This window comes from Sorex araneus, chromosome 1, assembly GCF_027595985.1.
Source record: "Sorex araneus isolate mSorAra2 chromosome 1, mSorAra2.pri, whole genome shotgun sequence".
NCBI lineage: Eukaryota > Metazoa > Chordata > Mammalia > Eulipotyphla > Soricidae > Sorex > Sorex araneus.
In genome coordinates this window covers 301333095-301356498 of record NC_073302.1, presented here as the reverse complement: position 1 = coordinate 301356498, position 23404 = coordinate 301333095, and the positions used below count along the sequence as shown (strand labels likewise).

Here is a 23404-nt window from a genome sequence, read left to right as displayed (position 1 = left end):
TCTGCCTCTGCAGCCAGAGAGGCTTATACTGTGTATGTGGCTGAACCTAATGTGACCCCCTGTGACACACAGCTCCTGAGCACTGCCTGTAGTGGGCAGGTGGTTCCTGCCCTATAGGGCCCATGCAGCATGCATCCTGGTACCCTGGCAGTCACCGTTGGTTCAGTTGAGTATCAGGGAATGGACCTGGGGTTCTTTGAACTCTGCTTGGGAGACATCCGGTCACCCCCAGAAAAAAAGGAATATAGAAGATCTGAATATAACTAATATATATAAAAACATTGTAACAACCAAAGATAAAATGTTTTTGTGTGTTTAATGAATATGTAAAAACTTGTTAGTTCCTAAATCACACACACACCAAAAAAAAAGTCTCCAAACTTTAAGGCAGCCAGAATTACATAGACCACCATCTCTGAGCCCAGACAATAGTGTCTAAACTTGAAGTTAGCAATAAAAGAAATGTGGGAGCCTGGAAGACAGTACTGCAGTTAGAGCAACATGTGCCCTGTTTGATCCTAGTGACACCTGGTTCCCTCAAGCACTTCAGGGCAGCCCTGCAGGGCCTGAGGATTTAACCACCGGCCGGGCTGGTTGAGTACCATTGGAAGTGGCCCCCAGATCCCCTGAGCATCATACGAGAGGCTGCATGAGATGCTCCCCTTGCAAAAACAAAGATCACTCATTTGGCAGGCCATTGAAAAAGTAGCACTGTAGCACTGTTGTCCTGTTCATCGATTTGCTCGAGTAGGCACCAGTAACGTCTCCTTTGTGAGACTTATTGTTACTGTTTTTGGCATATCAAATACGCCATGGGGAGCTTGCCAGGCTCTGCCGTGACTAAAAAAGTACTTATAAGTAATTCTAGGCTAAAGAGGAAAAGCTTGAAAAAAGCAAAATGACCATAAAGTAGGTGGAAAGGGAAGAGTTTATTAGAGATGGAACAGAGACAAACATGGGGTGAGGGCAGAAATTGTGACAGTGAATGACAGGAGCCGTGAAATCGCCCGGGATAATCTCTGGCTCATTTGAGCCTCCATGCTCATGGCTTATTTTCTGTACTACTCTTTTACTTTAGAGAAGATAATTGTGAGATAAAAATCTACAGGATTAAAAAAATCTCATCACAGTTTTAGAAATGTATCCTTTTTTTTTGCAACACCACTACAGAACAATATAAGTGCAAATATTCAAATTTGCGGAGATAATTTACTATGACTTTACTTTAAAATTTTAAGATTGCTTTTAATGGAAAGTTCTTTTTTTATATTGAAAATATTTTTATTTCTCTTTCTGTAGGTTACTCAAATGAGTCGGCCGGACCTGATTCTCTTCCTGATGAAATACCTGATGGCTCTCATAGTAGGAATCCCCTCCATTTTTTGGGTTGGGAGCAAAAAGACATGCTTTGAATGGGCCAGTTTTTTTCATGGCCGTAGGAAAAAAGAGTAAGTTGAGATAGATTCTCAGAATGTTTGTGAATCTCACATTTGTATCAGTTTATTGTGTTGCTTATGTCATGACAATTTGAATTTTGAGAAAATACTATGAGTGTCACCTTAGCTGCCACAAGTTATAATTGGCACAGCATCGCCTCAATTGAAACTTAAAAATTATTCGGAGAAGATGTCCAGGTAGAGCTAAGGTTTATTCTTTACTCTATCACAGTATTTGAGGAGAGTTGTTTTTTTGTTTGTTAGCCCAAATTACAATTTTCTTAAAGCAAATTAACGATTTGCTGTATTTGCTCCTCTTGATATTTCTGTGTTAGTATATCTTATCTCCATGTGACTGGTAAGAAAAATTAAGAGATTAAATGCAGAGAGATAGTACAACGGATAAGGTAAGTAAGTCACTTGACTTGCATGTGGCAGACCCAGGTTCAATCCCTAGCATCCCATATGGTGCCCTGAGCACCACCAGGAATAATTTCTGAGCATTGCCAGGTATGGCAAAAAAAAAAGAAAGAAAAAGAAGAAGGAGAATGAGGAGGAGGAGGAAGAGAAGGAAGAAGAAAAAAGAAGAAGGAGATTAAATACCTTGGCCATAATCAAAAGAGGAGGAGGAGGAGAAGGAAGAGGAGGAGATTAAATGCCTTGGCCAGAATCACAGGAGAATTAGATTAGATTTCCACCTGTCTGTTGTTCCTCTCATGTTAGCATTAATGATTTAAGGAGGTAGCATGCTGATCCCATGTTAAACCCCAAATAGACTATAGCATTTGTGATAAGGTGAACTCACGCAGTGTCCCGAGTTGAGTCTGCTCCTTGGCACCACCCCGTCACCAGTGCCCCTCCTGCTTGTCGTAACCTTCAGCACAGCTGTGGGTGCTCCCCAGGGGGCAGCAGGGCCAGGTGTGCAGCCCTGAGTCAGGAAAAACAGTGCATAGCACAGGGTTTTGACAAAAGGCTCGCCAGCATCTTTGGAGGACATACCTTAGTTTTTTTTTTTTTCTTTGTACGCCACACCCAGCGGTTCCCAGAAGTTTCTCCTGACTCCACACTCAGAAATAACTCTTAGCAGTGCTCAGCTGACCATAGAAGGTGCTGGAGATCAAATCTGGGTCAGCCGCATAGAAGACACGCACCCTGCCCTCTAGATTCTCGCTCCAGCTCTAAATTTTTTAAATTCTTTTTTTTTTTTTTTTTTGCTTTTTGGGTCACACCTGGCGATGCACAGGGGTTACTCCTGGCTCTGCACTCAGGAATTACTCCTGGCGGTGCTCAGGGGACCATATGGGATGCTGGGATTTGAACCCGGGTCGGCCGCGTGCAAGGCAAATGCCCTACCCGATGTGCTATCACTCCAGCCCCTAAATTTTTAAAATTCTTAATTCATAAGAACTTGCAATATTCACATGGGAACAGATTATTTATTTATTTTTTATTTTTTTTATTTTTGGCAGGGGAGAGGGGAGGCGGGGGAATACCTGGCTATGCTCAGGGTTTACTCCAGAGACTGTGCTCAGGGATCACTCCTGGTGGTGCTTGGGGGACCATATGCAGTGTGCTAGGGTCAACTCCGTGCAATGCAAGTGCCTTGCCTGCTGTACTCCTTCTCTGGCCCAGGAATAAATAATTTTAAATTTTGTACTTAGTATAATCGTTGGGCTGGAGCGATAGCACAGAGGTTGGGCTTTCACCTTTCACGCAGCCGACCCGTGTTTGATTCCTTCGCCCCTCGGAGAGCCCAGCAAGCTACCGAGAGTATCGAGCCCGCACGGCAAAGCCTGGCAAGCTACCGATGCGTATTGGATATGCCAAAAACAGTAACAATAAGTCTGTCAATGAGAGACGTTACTGGTGCCTGCTCGAACAAATCGATGAGCAATGGGATGACAGTGACAGTAACAGTGACAGTATAATCATTATGTATGTACTATATCTGAATTGAGAATTCATAGTTTTAGAATTTTACTTCATCTGGAGTCTGTGGAAAATGGTTTTGGGAGTAATAGTCTCAGAAACTCACAAGAATATATATGAAATATTGTGCCTTAAATAGGTTAAAGGACTTTTCTTATGCAATGCGAAGTACCTCGGAAAAATCTCTAATTTCTAAGATACCAGTAATTAGCTATTTCTCGCACACAGATTAGATCAAGATAAAATAATCACAGTTTAAAAATGTACACTTATTATATCTCAGACAACTAGTAATTCAGATAATGCAGTTTCCCTTTATTAGTTTATTTATTTTGGACCACACCCAGCAATGCTCAGGGCTTACTCCTGGCTCTGTGCCCAGGGATCACTCTGGGTGGGTTCAGGGGGACCATAGGCAAGCACCTACCTGCTGTATTATTCCTCTACGCTCCCCATCCACCTCTTCAATGCATTCCCCCTTTAAATACAGCTTTAGGGAATAGGGTATGTAGCTCTGGGAGAGTATTTGCTTTGTATGCATAAGACTTGGATTCGATGTCAGCACTACAGAAATGATCACACAATAAATAAATAAATCACTTCAGCTCCATAAGGCAGGGAAGGAAAGAAGGGGCACATTCATTGAACAACAATACAAAAAATGTATTTCCTAGCCACTTATTCATCCTCCAAGAAAGCTGTCATTGAGCTAGAGAGAGTCAGGGGCACAAGCTCTGCGTTACTGAGCTAGGGAGAGAGGTCAGGGGTCAGGGGCACACGCTCTGTGTTACTGAGCTAGGGAGAGAGGTCAGGGGTTGGGGTACATGCTCTGCATGCCAGGTTTGATCCCTGACACGCCATGCCCCAACCCCATCAGCACCAGTTATAGGCACTGGCAGATATGAGCAATATAATAATTATTATAAATAAGTTTTAGAAAATAGTAATCAAGACTGATTTGTAATATAGCTCTATGTGATATCACCATTGGTGATAAAAAAAAAACAGTTGCTTACTTAGACTGTTTTATGCTTATTCTTTTTTCTGTTTAGTTTTGATACTGTTTTCAGGAGATTTCATAAACGTATCTTTTATTATTTTAAAACGTTCTATCATTGTTTTATGATTGACTTCTAAGACATTTAAATTTATGTCCAATCCACAACTCTTGATTTTGTTGAGTGATTTTTTAGAAAGCTTTGTAAATCCCTTAGAACTTTCGTTTCTTTGCCTATAAAATGGGGATTATGATATTTATTACTGGTAGTGTTCTGATGTCTTCTTAGGACATTAATCTCTGGAGTAAAATAATTCATAAGAGGGCCAGACCTAAGCAAAAAAAAAAAATTAGGCTGGAGTGATAGCACAGCGGGTAGGGCATTTGTCTTGCACGCGGCAGACCCGGATTCGATTCCCAGCGTCCCATATGGTCCCCTGAGTGCCGCCAGGGATGATTCCTGAGTGCAGAGCCAGGAGTAACCCCTGTGCAGAGCCAGGTGTGACCCAAAAAGAAAAAAAAAAAAAAGAGGGCCAGACCTAGCTTGATGCAGGCCCTGAGCTCATGTCTATGTTCAGTCTCTCTTCCCTGTTCTACCAGCAGCCTTCACAGCAGCCGCCCTGCCGTTGAGCAGGTGCACCGTACTTTCTCAGTGTATGGCCCAGTCTTTTGAATTTTATCTACTTTTTAAAATTTATCTATTTTGGGGTGGTGTCGTGCCATCCTCTGCTGTGCAAGTGCTCAGAGGTCACTCCTGGTAGTGCTTGGGGGACCCTATGCAGTACCAAGTATTGAACCAGAGTTGATTGTGTATATGGCAATTGCCTTAACTCCTATACTATCTCTTTGGCCCTGGAGCTTTTTTGAATAAATCATTGATCTTATTTTAACCTTCTCATAGTCATGTACATAAAACAAGACATTGATCTTTATAACTAGTTCATTGGGTCTTTAATTTAATCACTGCTTTGTACAAAATCATAATCATCTCTGCCTTGAATCCTTTCATAGCAGTTTAAAAACTTTTGTTCCTGCCAATAATTCATATCCTCCTATTTTCCCCTCAAGTTTTCTATATGTCTGGGACTTGTTCATATAGTTGCTCAAATGAATTTTTCATTAATTTTGTTCAAATTTATGACTGTGTTTCTTATAGCATTTTATAACTGCTGTCATAAGAATCAACTTGTAGCTTAAAACAGCTGCTCCTACAAGTTAAAAATTGTTCTTTCTACACTATCAGCAGGCCTCTCCTACTACCATAAACTGTGGAGAAAACAACTTCTCCATAATAGTATCTTTATACACTTGTACTGTTCTTAGGATTCACAATTTCTTTTTTAGCTGAAAGGGACATTTTAGAAATGATGAAACTGCATCCCCATTGTTTAGGTGTGGAAGGTGACTGAACAGGAAAAGGAATATTGACTTGCCTAAGATCACATACTTATCGATGGAGTCGGAGCTGAAGCCCTCATTTCCTTACTCTGGCAGGTCTCTCCTCATCCCTTTTTAGGGGCAGGGTGATAGGGGTGTGTGTTAGTCTTTCCTCTGGCCAGTTTTACCCTAGACTGAAGATGTTTCAGAATAGTACCAGCATGTCTCCAAACTAATACCAGCTGGGTCTGGAGGGATGTTGGCCTGTACCTTATTCTTAGCCTCTCTCTGTCTTCCAGGATAGTGAATGAGAGCCGACAGGTGCTCCAGGAGCCTGACTTTGCTCAGTCCCTCCTGCGGGACCCAAATACTCCTATCATAAGAAAATCCAGAGGAACTTCCACCCAAGGGACGTCCACGCACGCCTCCTCAACGCAGCTGGCCATGGTGGACGATCAGCGGAGCAAGGCGGGGAGTGTCCACAGCAAAGTGAGCAGCTACCACGGCAGCCTGCACCGCTCCCGAGATGGCAGGTGAGGCCCCAAGCATACACCAACACACACACACCCCAAGACACACACACACACACACACACACACACACACACACAGCTTAATACGGAAGAACGTGACAGCTCTTCCTGAGCCTTTTGAATTTGGTCCAGTTATTCCAGATGATGGTCAGACTTGGAGCCATTCAGAGAAGGTCTCACTGAAGGAATTGAGCAAGGAGAGGAAGGTGGGTAGAAGTGGATGGCAGGTGTTTGTGGAGTACCTACTGGGACGGCACGGCACTGTGCTGGACACCGGCTGTACAGAGATGATATAAATGTGAGCATTGTCATACTATGCACACAACAGTGTCCCTAGAAAGATTTTATGGAGCAGAGCAAAGTACAGTAAATAGGGCATTTGCCTTGCATGCAGCAGACCCAGGGTTGTTCCTCGGCATCCCATATCATCCCCTGAGCACCACCAGGATTAATTCCTGAATTCAGAGCCAGGAGTAACCCCTGAGCATTGAAAATGTGTGTCCTTGAATCAAATACCATTACCCCTTCCCCCCACCCTACATACACACATACACACTCACACTGAAATCATACACATCCTTTTCAAAGGATTTTGAAAAGAGGGTTCTAGAATCACATATGGTTGTCAGTCCAATTTCCTTATTTGTAAATAGAGTTGATAATATTTGTCATGTTAGGAATGTTATAAAAGTTAAATTTAGGATTGTATGTTTTATTACTTGGAACACTACCTGTCTCAGTAAGTGCCAGATATTAACTTCTACGATGATTGCAAATGAACAATTGAAATAGACATGTAAATAAGTATGATCATCCCATACCTAGCAGACCCAGGTTAGTGATCCCAACCCTTTAATACTAAAAAACTTTTTTGTTTGTTTTTATGCCACCTCCAGTAGTGCTCAGGGCTTATGCCTGGCTCTGTGATCAAGGATCACTTGTGTTGGGACTGGGGAATCAATCATACAGGGCGCTCGGGATCAAACCTAGGTTGGTCTGGCCACATGCAAGGCAAGTGACCTACCCTCTGGACTTGTACTACCATAACAAACCTTTTCGATAGAGTCACATGATAAATCTTTTATAAATAAATAGTAAAATCTTAAAATGGTAAGATATTTTAAGATTTTTTTTTTTTTGGTCCCGAGGTCTCTGGCATTACTATTCTATTATAACATGAGAACTGCTTACAGGCTAAAGTACGAATGGTTGTGTTCCCCCAAGACCATTATTTACAACAATGGGGGAGGGGCGATTGGCTTGGAGGCAAGTTCTAGCTGCTGTGGGAGCATTAAGGAGAGAATGGCTAATTCTGGTGCGGGGTTGGTCTAGGACACCTCATGGGTGTGTTTTCTTGTGGCAACACTAGAGCTTGAACTTCTTTTGGAGCTTGAGAGGCAGTGAGGCTTCTAGAGGGTAAGATCAGGGAAGGAGAGAGAGAGCCAGGGACCAAACACTCTGGAAGGGAAATGAAGTGATTGGAGTTGGTAATGGGCGCAGCTGTAGGAAGGAACACACCAAAGATGATTTTTTCCAGATGTCTAATTTGAGCGACAACAAGATTTAAAAGTTCTAGTGCCTAAAATGAAAAGTAGTCATTCTTCCTTTTAAAAATCTGTTTCTGCAGTATTTTGTTTCCTTCCAGTCGCATCCTAACCTCTCCCCCGACCCAAAAGAAGAAAGTTAAAATGTAATGTCTGTTCTAGGCACATATAGCCTTATAAGAAATAGAAAAACATGTCATAAAAATAATGGATGTTGGGGGCCGAGTGGTAGGAAGCTGGTAAGGTACTTGCCCTGTATGCAGTTGACCTGGGGTTCAATCCCCGGCAACCCATTTGGTCCCCTGAGCCCACCAGAAGCAATCCCTGAGTCAGGAATAAGCCCTGAGCACTGCCAGCTATGCTCCTCCATCCCCCACCCCCCACCCCCCCAAAAAAAAACCCAAATAAATAAAATAGTGAATGTTAGAGATAATTGGAGCTATAGGACTTACGAAAACTGGGAAGATTGAGTTGGCCCATGAAAGTCTCTTAAAAGGAGCTCAGCAAGATGATAATGGTGAGATAGAGTCCCTTGAGTCGTAGTTTTAAGAAGAGACAGACTAAGAATAAGAAATGGTAAACAGGTGGAGTCCAAGTAATGCTAGAAGAAGAGCCAGCAGGGGATGGGGGGCGGGAGCAGGGATGGGAGGAGAAAGCCTAGGTCAGGGCTATTGGGGGAGAGGAGATCCCAGCTGCCCTCAAAGGCAGTGGAGCAGCTCTGAAGAAGCTCAGTCTAGGGGCGGGAGCAATAGCACAGCAGGTAGGGCATTTGCCTTGCATGCAGCCGACCCGGGTTCGATTCCCAGCATCCCATATGGTCCCCCGAGCACCGCCAGAAGTAATTCCTGAGTGCATGAGCCAGGAGTAACCCCTGTGCATCGCCCGGTATGACCCAAAAGGAAAAAAAAAAAAAAGAAGAAACTCAGACTACATGGGTCCGAAACTCTTCAGTTCCTTCATTGCAAGCACCGTGTCTCGGTGAGAGCCTGGCCTGCCTTTCCACTGCTTCACAGTCAGATACCCTCCAGGAACTGCTCCCTTCCCCTGTCTGTGCAGGTGACTGCTCTTTTTGGCTTTTTTTTTTTTTTTTAGTATGATCTATTTTTGTATTGTTATCTTTCCTCTGTCACTTTTGCTGCTCTGGAGAATGAGAAACAGGCCAGGCCCCTGAGCACCCTGTCTCAGCATGTAGCACAATGCTAGCATGTACACACTTGGAGCTGAGTGAATCTGATGAGTAATTACTGACTTTAGGGATAACTCTCCCTGAAGTCCAGAGCCCAGGACTACAGTTGGCAGCTTGTAAAGGTCATGCTGTGACACGGCACAGTGCCCTCCTGGGTCCTCTGCCATACCCAGGGCTTCAGAGCAGATATGAAGGATGCCAAGGCTATTTGGAACCTAAAAAAAATATCAAAGCAACTATTTCCATAATTCCAAAAGTCATCTCTCAGGTGGTTTGTTTTTCTGTTACTTTTCAAGTTTACATGTTAACACCCTCTTTGATCATTATTTTCTCCTAATCTCCAAATATCTTAGCTCTGAGATCACATTTATACACAAAGCTGCTTCTCAATACTTTAGTCCATATTTCTTTAGAGACATTTATTGATCTCAGTGTCCTTTAAAGTAAAATAGGCTTAAAAAACATGGACACATATGTCTAATTCAAAGAATAAGCAATTGGTAATTGGATGAGAAGAAAGTCCAGAAAAGCAGTAGATTAATAGGTAAATAGAGATGGAAAATATTTTATGGTTAAAAAAAAAAGATTTTATGGTAAAGGAGAAGGAAAAACTAGGCAATAAGTAACAAGAGAGTCAGGGCTGGAGTGATAGCACAGCGGGTAGGGCATTTGCCTTGCACGCAGCCGATCCACTTTCGGTTCCCAGCATCCCATATGGTCCCCTGAGCACGGCCAGGGGTGGTTCCTTAGTGCAGAGCCAGAAGTGACCCCTGAGCATCGCTGGGTGTGACTCAAAAAGCAAAAAAAAAAAAAAAAAAAAAAGTAACGAGACAGTAAAATTACAAGGACTTTAATAATTTCTATTCATGTTGGCAAATAAGATCAAAAAAGAGTAAATCATCTTCAAGCTCTCTGCTATTGACTTTAAACTACATCATATTTCAATAATTAACTATCATAATTGTTTTACTTCAGCTTATATGAAATATAACACACATTTTTATAGTATATGTTAGCACGCATAGCCACTGTGATTCAAATGGCTATGAAAAGAGAAATAAATCTGGTTGCTCTCATAAACCTAAATATAAAATTAAAGCCTGTAATTCTTTTTCTCTTTCCTTTCTGGCTTAGTTTTTTTGCTGTTCCAGGAATCAAATTCAGGCTCACAGTAAGGTCTCTACCACTGAGAACACATTCATGCTCCTTCCCCCCTTTGTTTTTTCATGGCTCTATTTTTCTTTTAAAAGTCTTTTAGAAGTCAGGGATTGAATCCAAGGCCTAACACATGCAAAGCATGCACTCTACACTGAGCTATGTCCCCAGCAAATTATTTTTTCTATGTAATCAATTCCTAATTATCCATGGGAAGATTGTGTGTATTCTAGAATTTCTTTACCTTACATAATTAACTGTCAGCACATAATTTAGTGGGGTTTTTCCCTGTGAAAAATTTGTCTTATTTGTAATGTAAAGATTTAGCTTTTGCTCTATCTTATAGTGATTCCATTTTTTAAAATTAATTAGTTAATTAAAAATATGTAGTTTTTGTCTAAGAAATACCCAGCCCAGGACTGGAGAGAGCTCAGCTGGCTGAGCACAGGGTTTACATGCAGGAGAACTGGGTTCCAGCCCTGGCACTGCATGGGCTGCGGGGAGTGACCCCTGCGTGCTACTGGGTGAGGCCTAGAAATAAACAAAAACCCTCAATTCATATTTTAAATAGTTATTTGCCTTTATATTTCAATTAACTTGGTATTCCTAAAATACTATATCATATAATTGCTTTTTAAACTTGAATTAGAAATATATTTGGGATTGGAGAGACAGTACAGTGAGTAAGGTGTTTGCCTTGCATACAGTTGGCCCAGGTTTGATCACCAGAACCTCGAATGGTTCCCTGAGCCAGCCAGGAATAAGCTTGGGCACAGCCAGGTGTGACCAAAAAACAAACAAACAAACGAACAAAAAAAGTGGAGTAAAGAGATGAAAGATCTCTAAGCTGGCAGATCATATTTGGAAAACTCTTTCACACAGGGCAGAGGGATAGACATAGAAAGATTGTACTCATCTATTGAATATAAAATAACAGAGTAGGAAACTAAGACCCAAAAATAGTAGTATATAATAACAGGAGGTTGGCTCTATGGCTTGGAAGCTGGCCTCATGTGCTGTGGGAAAGGCAGCCCAGATAGAGAAGGGAACACCAAGTAAAATGTGGTTGGAGACCACGCACAGGAAGGGAGATGCGTGCTGAAGGTAGACTAGAGACTAAACACAATGGCCACTCAATACCCCTATTGCAAACCACAACACCCAAAAGCAGAGAGAGGACAAAGTGAAATGCCCTGCCACAGAGGCGGGGTGGGGTGGGGGGGATGGGATTTCGGGGTGGGAGAGATACTGGGATCATTGGTGGTGGAGAATGAACACTGGTGCAGGGATGGGCTCATGAACATTGTATGAGGGAAACATAAGAACAAAAATGTGTAAATCTGTAACTACCCTCACAGTGACTCACTAATTAAAAAATAAAAATTTAAAAAAATACTTAAAATGGAGAATTAAATTTTGTTCAAATTAACGATTCCTATTATTGATGTAGGTATTGTGCCATAAACATTTTAAGTCTGTGAGGATGTTATGTTATATAACTACATACTTTCTTTTTTTTTTTTTTTTTTTTTTTTGTTGGTTTTTTTTTTGGCTTTTTGGGTCACACCGGGCGATGCACAGGGGTTACTCCTGGCTCTGCACTCAGGAATTACCCCTGGCCGTGCTCAGGGGACCATATGGGATGCTGGGATTTGAACCTGGGTCGGCCGCGTGCAAGGCAAACGCCCTACCCGCTGTGCTATCTCTCCAGCCCCTATAACTACATACTTTCAATAAGAACATTAAATATAAAAAGTATTTTAAAAGTTATTGTCAATTATGAAGTAATGTTCATTTAGAAGTTGAGTGATTCTGCAGATAGTCTGTTCTAACATTATAATAAATTTGTTTAAATAAAAAAAAAACTCTTTCACACAGGCCAACGGTCATTCTACAAAATGTTAACGGTTAACTAGAATAACAAGCACACTACAAAATGTTTTCACTTGGAAACACTGTGATTATTTTACCAAAACATGCTAATCAAATTTAGAAGAGTTTAGATCTGTAACACAAAGTGTCTTTTAATAAACAAGAATTGGTACTTTTCCATTAACATGAGAAATATTTTGTTTAAAAATGAGTCTTTAATTTTAAAAATGTCTTTCCTACCTTTTTTTCCCCACAATTGTTAGACCTCACCTGATGGTGAAGGACCAAACCCAGGGCCCCCAGGTACAGAACATGTGACCCAGAACTTCACACCTCTCAGCCTTTATTCAAGTCGGAAACAAAAGAGCATACTTTCTTTTTTTTTTTTTTTTGTCACACCTGGTGATGCTCAGGGGTTACTCCTGGCTCATGCACTCAGGAATTACTCCTGGCGGTGCTCGGGGGACCATCTGGGACACTGGGAATTGAACCCGGCTCGCCCACGTGCGAGGCAAATGCCCTACCCGCTGTGCTATCGCTCCAGCCCTGAGCATGCTTTCTTTTGTCATCATTAACAGGCTTTCTCCATTTTTATTCCCAATCTAATAAAATCACTTAACAAGACCACTGTAAAATGAAATCACCTCAGTAGTGTTTGAATCAGTCTTCAAAATGTTTAAATTTTACAACAGACTCACATTGAGTCATACAACTTATTATTATGAAAGTGTAAGTGAGCACTTTTTGATAACTAGTTCTATAACTGTTTATGATTAGTTCTTTTGATGACTGTAAAATGAATGGCCTGTTAGGTCCTTTTTATTTTTAGAAACGTCACCTGACGCTTACCATATTAAAGTTATAGCTCATATTCAGTTAGGTTTTCTTTGAACTTTATTGTCCTGAATTAAATACTCTTAATAAAAGGTGTGCTGTGGGTTTGTTTTCTGACAACCAAGGAAACTCAGCAAGTCAGATTTGAGCCAGCTCTGGTGTTACCTTTCCAGATAAGGCCCTCGAGGGAGAACAGACTCTCTGTGACCAGCACTGTCGGTTGTTGTCATCCTCAAAAGGAAGACATCTTACCTGGCCTTGGACTCAGGGAAGAAGAGGCATTTGCTTTGGCAGAAATCTAGGTTCCACTTTATTAGAATGGTCTATTGAAATAGCTGTAGCTTCTAGGAAATAAGGCGCTCGCAGCCTCAAGTCCTAGAGAGGAGTGATAAAGCCTATTTCCAGGTGGCCAACTCAGCTGTCAGCTGGGTGGGTATGTGGAATTAGTCACTTGCAATCCATTCACTCCTTACACTTTTTTTTTTAGCTTTCACTAATTTCTCTGCTAATTCTATATTCTGATCCTAGTTTTTTAGCCTGGGGATCGTCGTCCTACTGCACTATCATTCGACTCATATTCCAGACTCACTGGGACTGTGTCATATTTCTCTGCTCTTCTCCTCGATCCCCGCCCATGGCCCCACTGAACTTGAAAGAGAAAAGTACCCAGACCTCAAGTGTCAGTCAGCTTTCCTTATCAGCCAGAGCGCTGCCCTTTCGCAAGCGCTAGCACCTCACTTCTGATCTGAGTGAACGTGATCTCTGCCCGTTTAGTGAGCCGTCTGGGTAACAGCCGTCATGTTAATGAAATGGCTGTGAATCAGAAATCGGTCATTACTTTTTACTTTGTTTTTTGGGGGGGCCACACCTGGCTGTGCTCAGGTTTGGGGGGCCCTAAGGAGGGCCGGGGATGGACCCCCATCAGTTGCTTACATTCTATCACTCCGGCTCCCTACTCTCTAGCTGTCGGTCTCCAAGTCCTTGCACTCTCTGAGACATTTGCATGAGACACCCTAGTGGCCCTGTCCACGCTGTGTGCCGCCCACTGAGCCAGCTCTCCTCCACCAGGTACACCCCATGCAGCTACCGGGGCATGGAGGAGAGACTACCTCACGGCAGCATGTCGCGCCTCACCGACCACTCCCGCCACAGCAGCTCCCACCGGCTCAACGAGCAGTCGCGCCCCGGCAGCGTGAGGGACCTCACGAGCAACCCGCTGACTCACATCACCCACGGCACCAGCATGAACCGGGTCATTGAGGAAGACGGAACCAGTGCTTAACTTGTCCACCCCGTGGGAAACTTGTGCTGTTGAAAAAGCAGGTTTTATTTTTTGCCTTTGCATGACTGATGGCTGTAACTTGCTGTTATCACGCTCTCAGTCAGGTGCAGATTGTCCACTGGAAAAGTAAATCTTGTCTTTTCTATCGCATCACACTGGGGGCACCAAGGCGTCCACTATGCCACAAAATAATGTCATCGCGCCAACACTTATTTCTAGGTTATAAAGAGATTACTTATTTGTCTGGTAAGCATTTTTATAAATCTACTTATTTTATATTTAGAAAACTCCTAAGTGTGTGGTGACTGCTTTGTAGTGAACTTTCATATTCTGAACTAGTTGTGAGAGAACGTTCTGGTAGTTCTGTGAATAAAACAAGAATTTCAGAATTAAATTTTCTATGCAAGATTGACTTCTCAGATTAATAGCAGGACTTTGTAGTTTTCTTTCCAATAAGTGAAAAAGAACTGTGTTTTTAAACCATAGGAGAGTTTGATAAATCAGCAAGGGTATTTTAGCTAATAGGATATGAGTGCAACTGAAGAATCTAATCAGTGTACTGAAGGCTTTCTCGAAATTCTGTCGAAACAGTCTTTATCCAGGGAGACGCAGAATGAGGACCAGCAATGGAATGAAGGCAGAGATGGGCATTTTCCCCGAGAATTGTCCTGATCTATTATTTTTGTAAATATTACTTTTATTGGCTGTGTTCTTATAACATTCATATGCATGATGGAAAAAATTAATTTATAGCCATCTTTTTTCCCATGTGGAAATTTTGATTCCTGTTCAGATCTGTTCTTGGAGGCATGTAATAATATAAACATCACACATTATGGGGCTTTCAGTGGTAGCCACAGTTACAAAATGGCAGAATGTTCTCTCGGTATTTATGGTTGTACTTTTCTGCAGTGAAATGTGATCTTGCTGAAGCCACCAGGCCATCCCCAGGCCCAACCATCAGTGAGGTGATTGTCTGCACTTACATTGCCCAGTAGCATCTAGGCTACAGTTTTTGTCCTATCCTTTATTTTCAGATTCTGGATCATTCCTGTTTATAGCTGATCTATATATACATAATCTGAGTCCAAAGTAGTGATGAATCTGGGGTATTTGAAAATCACTGTAGCTAAATGAAGCATGAGTAGTTTTGCTGTGAAGTATCTTTTAATCTTAAAAACTATTAACTCAAAAATGTTTGACTTTTTTTGTTCTATAGTGTTTAAATAATTTATGATAAACTGTGAATTTTTATCAGGCATGAAATTTATCCAAAGGGAAAGAAAGGTTCTGGAAAATGCTTGATGTTTTCTATAGAAAAACCATATTTAAACAGGTGATCCTCAACTATAACTCCAGATAAGACTCTTGTGGGGAACTGTATTTCCAGCTCCTTCCTGTCATTGAGATGATAATTGAGAGTTCTTTTGTTTTTCTTTAAGTTTTCGAGATGATCCTAACCACAGCCAGGCTTGAAACCTGCTATTTAAACCTTAAACTGACTTGCCCTTGAGGGCCATCCGATGCCATCATATTGTACCAAGTGGAAAAGCTAGTTGGATTCAGCATTATGCTTTTATATCATCACCATCCTTACCTAATACACAGTAGTTCTCTACTTTATTTTCCATTATAAGATGTGGAATTCCGGGCCCCTCTCCTAAGAGATTCTTCTTCAGTTAATCGAAGGTGGTGTGACTTTCAAAGCTGTACTTCTAAAAATACCATAGATGATTCTTAGGCTCAGAATCCAAGAGTCACGTTTTGAAAAAAATATTCTGGACTCTAAAGAAACCTGGCCATGCCATGTGTCAGTTTTCAACCTTTAATAAGTCAGCCTCTCTGAACCTCAGACCTCCTGTTTGTAAGTGAAGACAGAAGATAAATACCTACCTCAAAGTTGTCAACTAGGGATCAAATGAAAAATCCTATGAAAGCTCTTTGAAAACTTGGAAACACGATGAAATAGAAGGAATTAAGCTTATAGAGGATTTAAGAGATGTTTGAGGGTTACTATAGGACCTTCCTAGATATGTTTATTTCAGGTGTACTTTTCTCTCATTTTCTAAGACAAATCGTACCCAGACTCAGGTGTTGAAAAGGAGCTTTCATCAGGCACAAAAGTCAGGTTTCTGATAATGCTAAGTTGTTTATATATCATATTGTCTCTTCCAAAGCATATGTATCTTAATATTTGCTATTAACCAATTTTTCATCAGATATATTTTGGCCCCAAGTGTTTTTCTTTTTCCTGTCTTCATTGTCTTTCTCCTTGGAAATGGAGTTAGTGCTCAAGACAGGCAGACTCTGAATTAATTCCCTCATAACTGATGGTTAGCAAGCCTTTCTCTGAAACCAGATTTATAAAGACTTAGTTATAAATAAATCAGTTACTCATGAGACTTTTGTCTGAGAATCTCTCCTGAGAACAGCATGAGAGGACCCAAACAAACATTCAGAAATAAAAATAAGAAGTTAAAATAGAAGGTACCAGTTTGAGCTCAAAGATGTTGTCAGTCATCACCATCTGCATTCTATCAGCAATTGCCAACATGTTAGTCGGTTTCCTTGTACAAGTGGGCCAAGTAGAGACAGTTCAGTAAACATCGATATGGAGCTCTTGTGCCTCCTGATTTGGCTATATTCCTTTGTATCTTCTCTATTAAACTTCTATCATTATTGACTTACATGCAAATGCTATATTGACCTTTACGTTTCTTCCAGTATCTTACTTTTTGCTCCACAAAATTTATTATTTTAATGAATACTTTGAGATTCACTTAATCCATTATTTTAGATAACAGTATTTCATCTGTGCTGCATTAGATATCTAACTAGTGCTCCAAATTCAGAATTTATTTAAAGAGACAGTTGAAGAATTGTAGCAAAACATCTAGCTAAAATCCAGTCGAGCAAGTCTGGGCAGCTTTCTTTCCATATGTTTAACTTTAGTATGTTTTGCAGTTGGCATATGATAGTGTTTAGTGTTTAGTCTTTGTTCAGTTGACAACTGAGAAAATAATTCTCTCTAAAATGTTAATATATAATCAAAAGGTTTTTGAAAAGTACTTTGATTTCAGAAATGTTTTATTTAGCAATCTAAAAAAGACTCAAGACAATATTAAGCTCAAAACAATAATTATTTTTCAAAGAACAATTGATTAATAACTCAGCAGGTAACATATAACTTAGTACACACTTAAATTTTGTAAAGACTATGTAACTGGTTTAATAACACATCATTCAACTCACTTTATCCTAGTAGTGAGAGTATTATTTCAATGAAGTTTGAAGACTTTAAATTTAAAATAAGTGACATCTCTACTATAATAACAAGTGGCAAATAAGGAATATATACATTACACCAAATGAATCCTATTTCTTTTAAAGTGACAGTCCATTCTATGAGTTTGATTTAATATGTATACACACAAACTCATTTCAATATCTTATATCAATTTCGAACAGTGATTTGTTGAAATAGAACTTCGTTGGTTTTATGTGAAGTTAGATCTGTGTTCCAGTGGGGTACGTGAATATTCAACCAAACCTTATTTGTATTGATTTTCTTTTTCTTTCACTTCTTAGGGCAGAATTATAAAAATTCTAAAAATTTAGTCAAATTAGAAAAAGTTACTATATTTGAACCTACCTCATTAATATTTTTATGATTCTAGAAGGAAATAACTGATATTGTACCTATCCTAATTTAGGCTTTATCTCTATTAAGTACCAGGAACTACTTACATTTTTGTCATAAAATGTCAGGTTGCTGGCTGGAGCTTAGAAAACACAGATGCCCAAATTTCACTATGGTGATGGTTAAATTTCTTTTGACATGCCAAAGGCACATTAAATATTCCCATACTTAGCATGTTGGTGCTCGCGCTGCAGTTTGTGTAATTAAGACACATCCGAATGGGAGCCACTGGTGGTCTCTGCCAGCAAACACATGTTCAGTAACTCCTATAGGCTTTCGTGCAGAGGTTCCTTGGCTTCATTGGCCTACTGACTCCTTTTCAGAAAGAAAAAAAAAATCACTCAAACCCCCTAGAAACATTCCTTCTTTAAGCAAACAAACTAAAAGTGCCCCTCATTGCACTGAAAGCTACTACCAGCCCCTAGCCCCATCGTTCCTGCAAGACCCTGGGCGCCAGTATGTCCCACTGTGGGAAGCACCCGTCTAGTGCAATGACAATTCTCTGACTTCTAATTCGAAGCCTCCTATTATGCTGTGCACCAGCCTGGTCTGTTCACTCCATCCCGTGGTCCCAGATTCTTCAGTGCAGATGAGAAGAGTCCTGTCACTGCACTTGAGTCTGAGCGGATCAAATGGAATTACATGTAACATAAGATGTGTGTGGTGAATTACACATATCAGAATACATGTTCCGGGGCTGGAGCAATAGCACAGCTGGTAGGGCGTTTGCCTTGCACACGGCTGATCAAGGTTCGATTCCCAGCATCCCATATGGTCCCCCGAGCACCGCCAGGAGTAATTCCTGGGGGGTGCATGAGCCAGGAGTAACCCTTGTGCAGCTCGGGATGTGACCCAAAAAGCAAAAAAAAAAAAAAAAAATAGAATACGTGTTCCTCTCTGATGATTTTTTTTATTAGGAGGTGGGAATTCAACAAGGATCTGGCCTTTGGTGTTCTGTAGCAACAGCAGAACGGGCCAGCCAACAGATCCTGGTCTGAATACAAGCCATTGACCCTTCGAAAATGAGGTTCTCATCAAGGAGCATAGATTTGGTTCTGTAGGATACATTCTATCAGAGCATGGTCTCAGATTTTAGCTAGTTGAATTTTCAGCTCATCTTAAACAGAAATTTGGGGATCTCATGACATTTTTTCCCTTTGATATGCGATTATAGAGATGCAGTGGCTTGACTTCACTGAGACATACAGGATACAGAGGCTGTGGGTTACTTGACTTTTTCCTCTTTGAAATCTATCTTCCATGTCCCTAATTCTCCCTAGTTAAGATCAAGTCTTGAAAAAGACGATGATGGTTTCTTTTTGATTTTTATCATTATAAAACTTTGCATTTTTAAGTCATAACATCTGGATTGTTTGTATATATTTTTATATATAATTTTAAACCTACATTAGGCAAGGATTTCTCTATTCTTTTCCGCACAGAAAAACACAAAAGATAACATTTTTAGAGAACCAGTCTTTACAAAGGATCTTGTGAGTCTTTTAAACTTCCTCCATGCCTTTTTACAACTGATTCAAATAGGGAAAAAGTGTTTACATGTAATTCAGCTATGTTTCAAGTAGCTGTCTAATTTTGTATATTATTCTTACAGAATTTCTGTTTGACATAAAAATATGTTGACATGTCTTTATAATTTAATTTTCCTTTTTCCCCCCACTGACATGAGTTTTGCAAGAAATAGAAAGATTAATTTTAAATCATATACTGTTAAATTTATGCAGGATTATCATTTTCTGTCAGGTTCCAAAATCTTGTAGGAAAGAAAATAAGGTCTACCCAGAGCCAGTCATCTCTATAAACATTCCTGTTTGGTTGATATGTAATGATGTCATTAAATGTTAATTAACTTTATCTGTTATCTCTAATTACAAAGTATGGGGCTGGGAAGCTGTCTCCTTGGACCTAGTGTATGTCTGCGTGCAAGAGGGCCAGGCTTGATCCCCGCCAAAGCATGGTCTCTTGAGCACTGCCAGGAGCGATCCCTGAGCATTGCTCGGTAGGACCCAAAAGACCAAAAGAAAAGAGAAGGGGCCAGAGCGATAGTACAGTGGGGAGGGTGTTTGCCTTGCACACAGCCAATCTGGGTTTGATCCCCAGCATCCTGTATGGTCCCCCAGTACCACCAGGAGTAATTCCTGGATACAGAGCCAGGAATAATTCCTGAGCATTGATGGGTGTGATTTAAAAAAAAAAATCAAAAACAAAAGAGAAAAAACAAATAAAGTAGAATTTTGTTGTCAGAAAGATAAAATAAAGTTTCAATTGATGTTAGTCTCTTGTCAGTTCCGTGGCACTTCCTGAGAGAGAGCCGTCCGGGAACTGCATCAAAAGGCCAGTTCTGCTGCTGACTCGGTCACCAGTCACCTCTCTGCAGAGTCTGCTGTGTCCAGGGCGTTGCTGTGGGTGTGACAGCATTTCTCATTTATCCTCCTCATTCTGCATGCTATTAACCAATTTCCCTTGATAAATAGCTTCTTGCTTCCTAATAATTCGTATTTTGAAGATTCACTGTTTCATTATTTTGGTAATTATCATTCACTAGATATGTTAGTATTTATAAGACAGTGACATTTTTCTAGTTTTTCGAATTTATGGAGTAGAGTGGATTACACTACTTTTCCTTTTCGTGTGGCCCTGAGGATTTTGTTCTGTTTACCTGCTACTTGCAGAGCAGCTTTTTAGTTTTGTGGTGCTTATTGATTTAAAAAACTTGAGAACTTAATTTCTAAACTGGCAGGTTACGTCTTTTTAAATGCTCGGTAAAAATGCGCTATTATTTTTGAAATACCACAGAATTTGAGTCAGGAGAATTGATTTCTCATTCTCTCTGTGTTGACCTGTGGAAGTTAGGACAAGAAATCTTATCTCTTGGGACCTCACTTTCTCATCTGTCCACTAAGGGATTCAGTTAGGTAGCTTCTCAGATTTCACCTATCTCTGATTCTGGTGTTCTGTCACCCTCACCATCTAAGTAATCATTACATTATTTAGGTATTCTATCAGCTATATTTGCTAGAGAAACCTGTACTGTGAATGCAACTTATACTTGACATGATAGGATTCAGCGTGTGTGTGTGTGTGTGTGTGTGTGTGTGTGTTTTGGAGCTGTACTTGGCTGGCTGTTCCTGGGGCTACTCCTGGTTCTGTGTTCAGGCTTGCTTCCTGCCATAGCCATGCTCAGGGGAATGTCAGCCACATGCAAGGCAAATAAATGCCTTAACCCCGGTCCTATCTCACCAGCCACAGGCTCTTAATTTTGCTTCCCAGTTGTTAACTTTTAAGGAGAATAATTCCAGTAGATAATAAAAATGTGAGAAGGGTCGGGATTGATTGGTAGAACCTTTCTCAACATGACAAAGGCCTCCAGAGCAGCGTTCCTTTGGGTTCACAGGTGTAGACAGGTAGAAAACTACTGGCCAACTACCTTGGTGATAATTGCCGGTCTGTGGACTGGGATGTAAGACAGGTTCCGGTCCACGGGTGTAAGGGTTGAAGAACACTGCTCTAAGTATTAACCTTTAGTCGATATACAGGAGAAAAAAATTTTGTTCTCTTAAACCTGAATATAACTAGTGAGCCTAGACTTTAAACAAAATGCCAAATTCCAAATAAAACTAAAGAAAGCAGTGACAGTAACGTCCCCATATACTTCATCAAAAGAAAGCCACCACGTTTTGCTGATATTAAAACTGATAACAAGTAAAAGAAATTTTATTTTCTTGCACAGAAAGGGAGAATGGGCTGCAATCAGTCCGATCCCTAATTATCCTATTTGGGGGTGGGGAGTGAGGTCACTCTGGCAGCGTTCAGGGGACCTTACGCAGCGCTGGGGTCCGCTTTGTGCCTTAGCCCCTGTGCTCTCTCTCCAGCCCTCATTTACAGCTTTCATTAAGTCAGATATTGCCAGGTTGCTATGAACTGAGTGCCCTACTTTCAAATGCAGTTCCAGGAGTGGGTGTGGCTTATTAGTTGAAGGTTTTTCCTGGCTTCCAGATCCTTCCGAGAAAGCCTCCTGAGCTGCTAGTAAGAGGCAGAGCCGCCACCAGCACCATCACTAGGCAGTGTCTCTGGTAGATTTAATTGGATCTCCAAGAAGGCAGCCAGGAAGGCTCCTGGAACGTTTTGAGATCATTATCTGTGTCGTAATTGTCTACATTTGCTCATATCATTCTCCGAGACACTTTGGACTATTGATTTTCACTCGAGGTACTTACTGGCTTTGGAGTTCGGTGGCGAGAGGAATAAAGAAAAGTCCGTTTAGGGAGGCTCACTAGGGTTTTTTGGGGGGTATTGTTTCGTTTGGGAAGTGGAGGGCAGACTCTGCCATGCCCAGACGCTGCTCTGGCTCTGTGCCTGGAGTGGCTCCTGGCGGTGCTCATGGAGCCACCCGTAGTGCCAAATCACCCACGCACACAGACACACTCAGCCCGGGGACCTGCCTCTCCACCCTGCCTGTCTCCCGGGAGCCTTTAGTTTGTAATTCCCTGACGCTGCACGTTTTGCCTTACATTCGTTAAACTTGAATCTGAAGTCCAAACATTTCACTATTTCCTGAGCTTGAATAATGGGACATTCTGGCAGTTAAAGCAGATTATCCTAAAGTGATTTTGTTTTCATTTATCCACCTACCATTTTCTTCTTTCTCTACTTCCGCATGCCCAGTCTTGACATGGCAACTCACATCTTGCTCTCTCCCTTAGCCGGGATGCCTCAGAACAACTTCCTTCTCACCAGAAATACAGACTTTCTTGACAAAACCAACACAGCAGTTCTTAACTTTGAACTAGGTGAATACATGTACTTAAAAACTGTTTTCTTTCTCTGCTAACCTTAATTTTATGTATAACCATGAAAAGGACTCTGATGTGAAATACCCAGTCTGGAATTCCTTGTGCTGTGAGGTGCTATTTCTTCCTTAGTTGTGAGTGACCAGTAAATCTCGATTCCTTACCTTTGATCTTTGTGAAGAATGTAACTTCTCTAGGATTAGCCCATTTCATAGACTCCAACACCCACTTCAAACAGCTTTTACACTGATATTTTCAAAGGCCAGATTTTAGTTTTGAGGATTTTATTTCTTCACTGAAGTTTAAAAAGTGGCACATGTGTGAGGGCAAAGAGACAGTTGGGCAGGATGAAGCAGGGCCCCGATGCCCTGTCCAGTTCAGATGACACCCTCAAACAATTCATTGTCCTTATTTTTATTATTGGAAAATGCCACAAAAGTGTTTTTTGTTTGTTTCTTTGCTTTTTGGGTCACACCCGGCGATGCACAGGGGTTACTTCTGGCTCTGCACTCAGGAATCACTCCTGGCGGTGCTCAGGGGGCCATATGGGATGCTGGGAATCGAACCTGGGACCCGGGTCAGCTGCATGCAAGGCAGGCGCCCTACCTGCTGTGCTATCGCTCCAGCCCCCACAAAATGTTTTTTAATGAACAAATATTTTCTCTTTTCTGTGGCATTTCCCGGCAGTGCTTGGGCACTGAGTAGTTTCAGCCCAAAGGCTCCTGTACACAGAGCATGTGCTCAGACCCTTT

General features: G+C 41.2%; 1 protein-coding gene across 3 annotated transcripts in view; it reads left to right on the top strand.

Moving 5' to 3' along the window:
• Positions 1–16911, top strand: part of FZD3 (frizzled class receptor 3) — a 78405-nt gene extending 61494 nt beyond the window's left edge. For all 3 annotated transcript variants that reach the window (XM_055121747.1, XM_055121752.1, XM_055121744.1), the window contains exons 5-7: positions 1300–1448; positions 6039–6272; positions 13931–16911. In XM_055121747.1, coding sequence (XP_054977722.1) covers positions 1300–1448; positions 6039–6272; positions 13931–14144 — 597 coding nt within the window. In that variant the 3' untranslated portion in view covers positions 14145–16911. The remainder of the gene's footprint in view (positions 1–1299; positions 1449–6038; positions 6273–13930) is intronic.
• The last annotated feature ends 6493 nt before the right edge of the window (positions 16912–23404 follow it).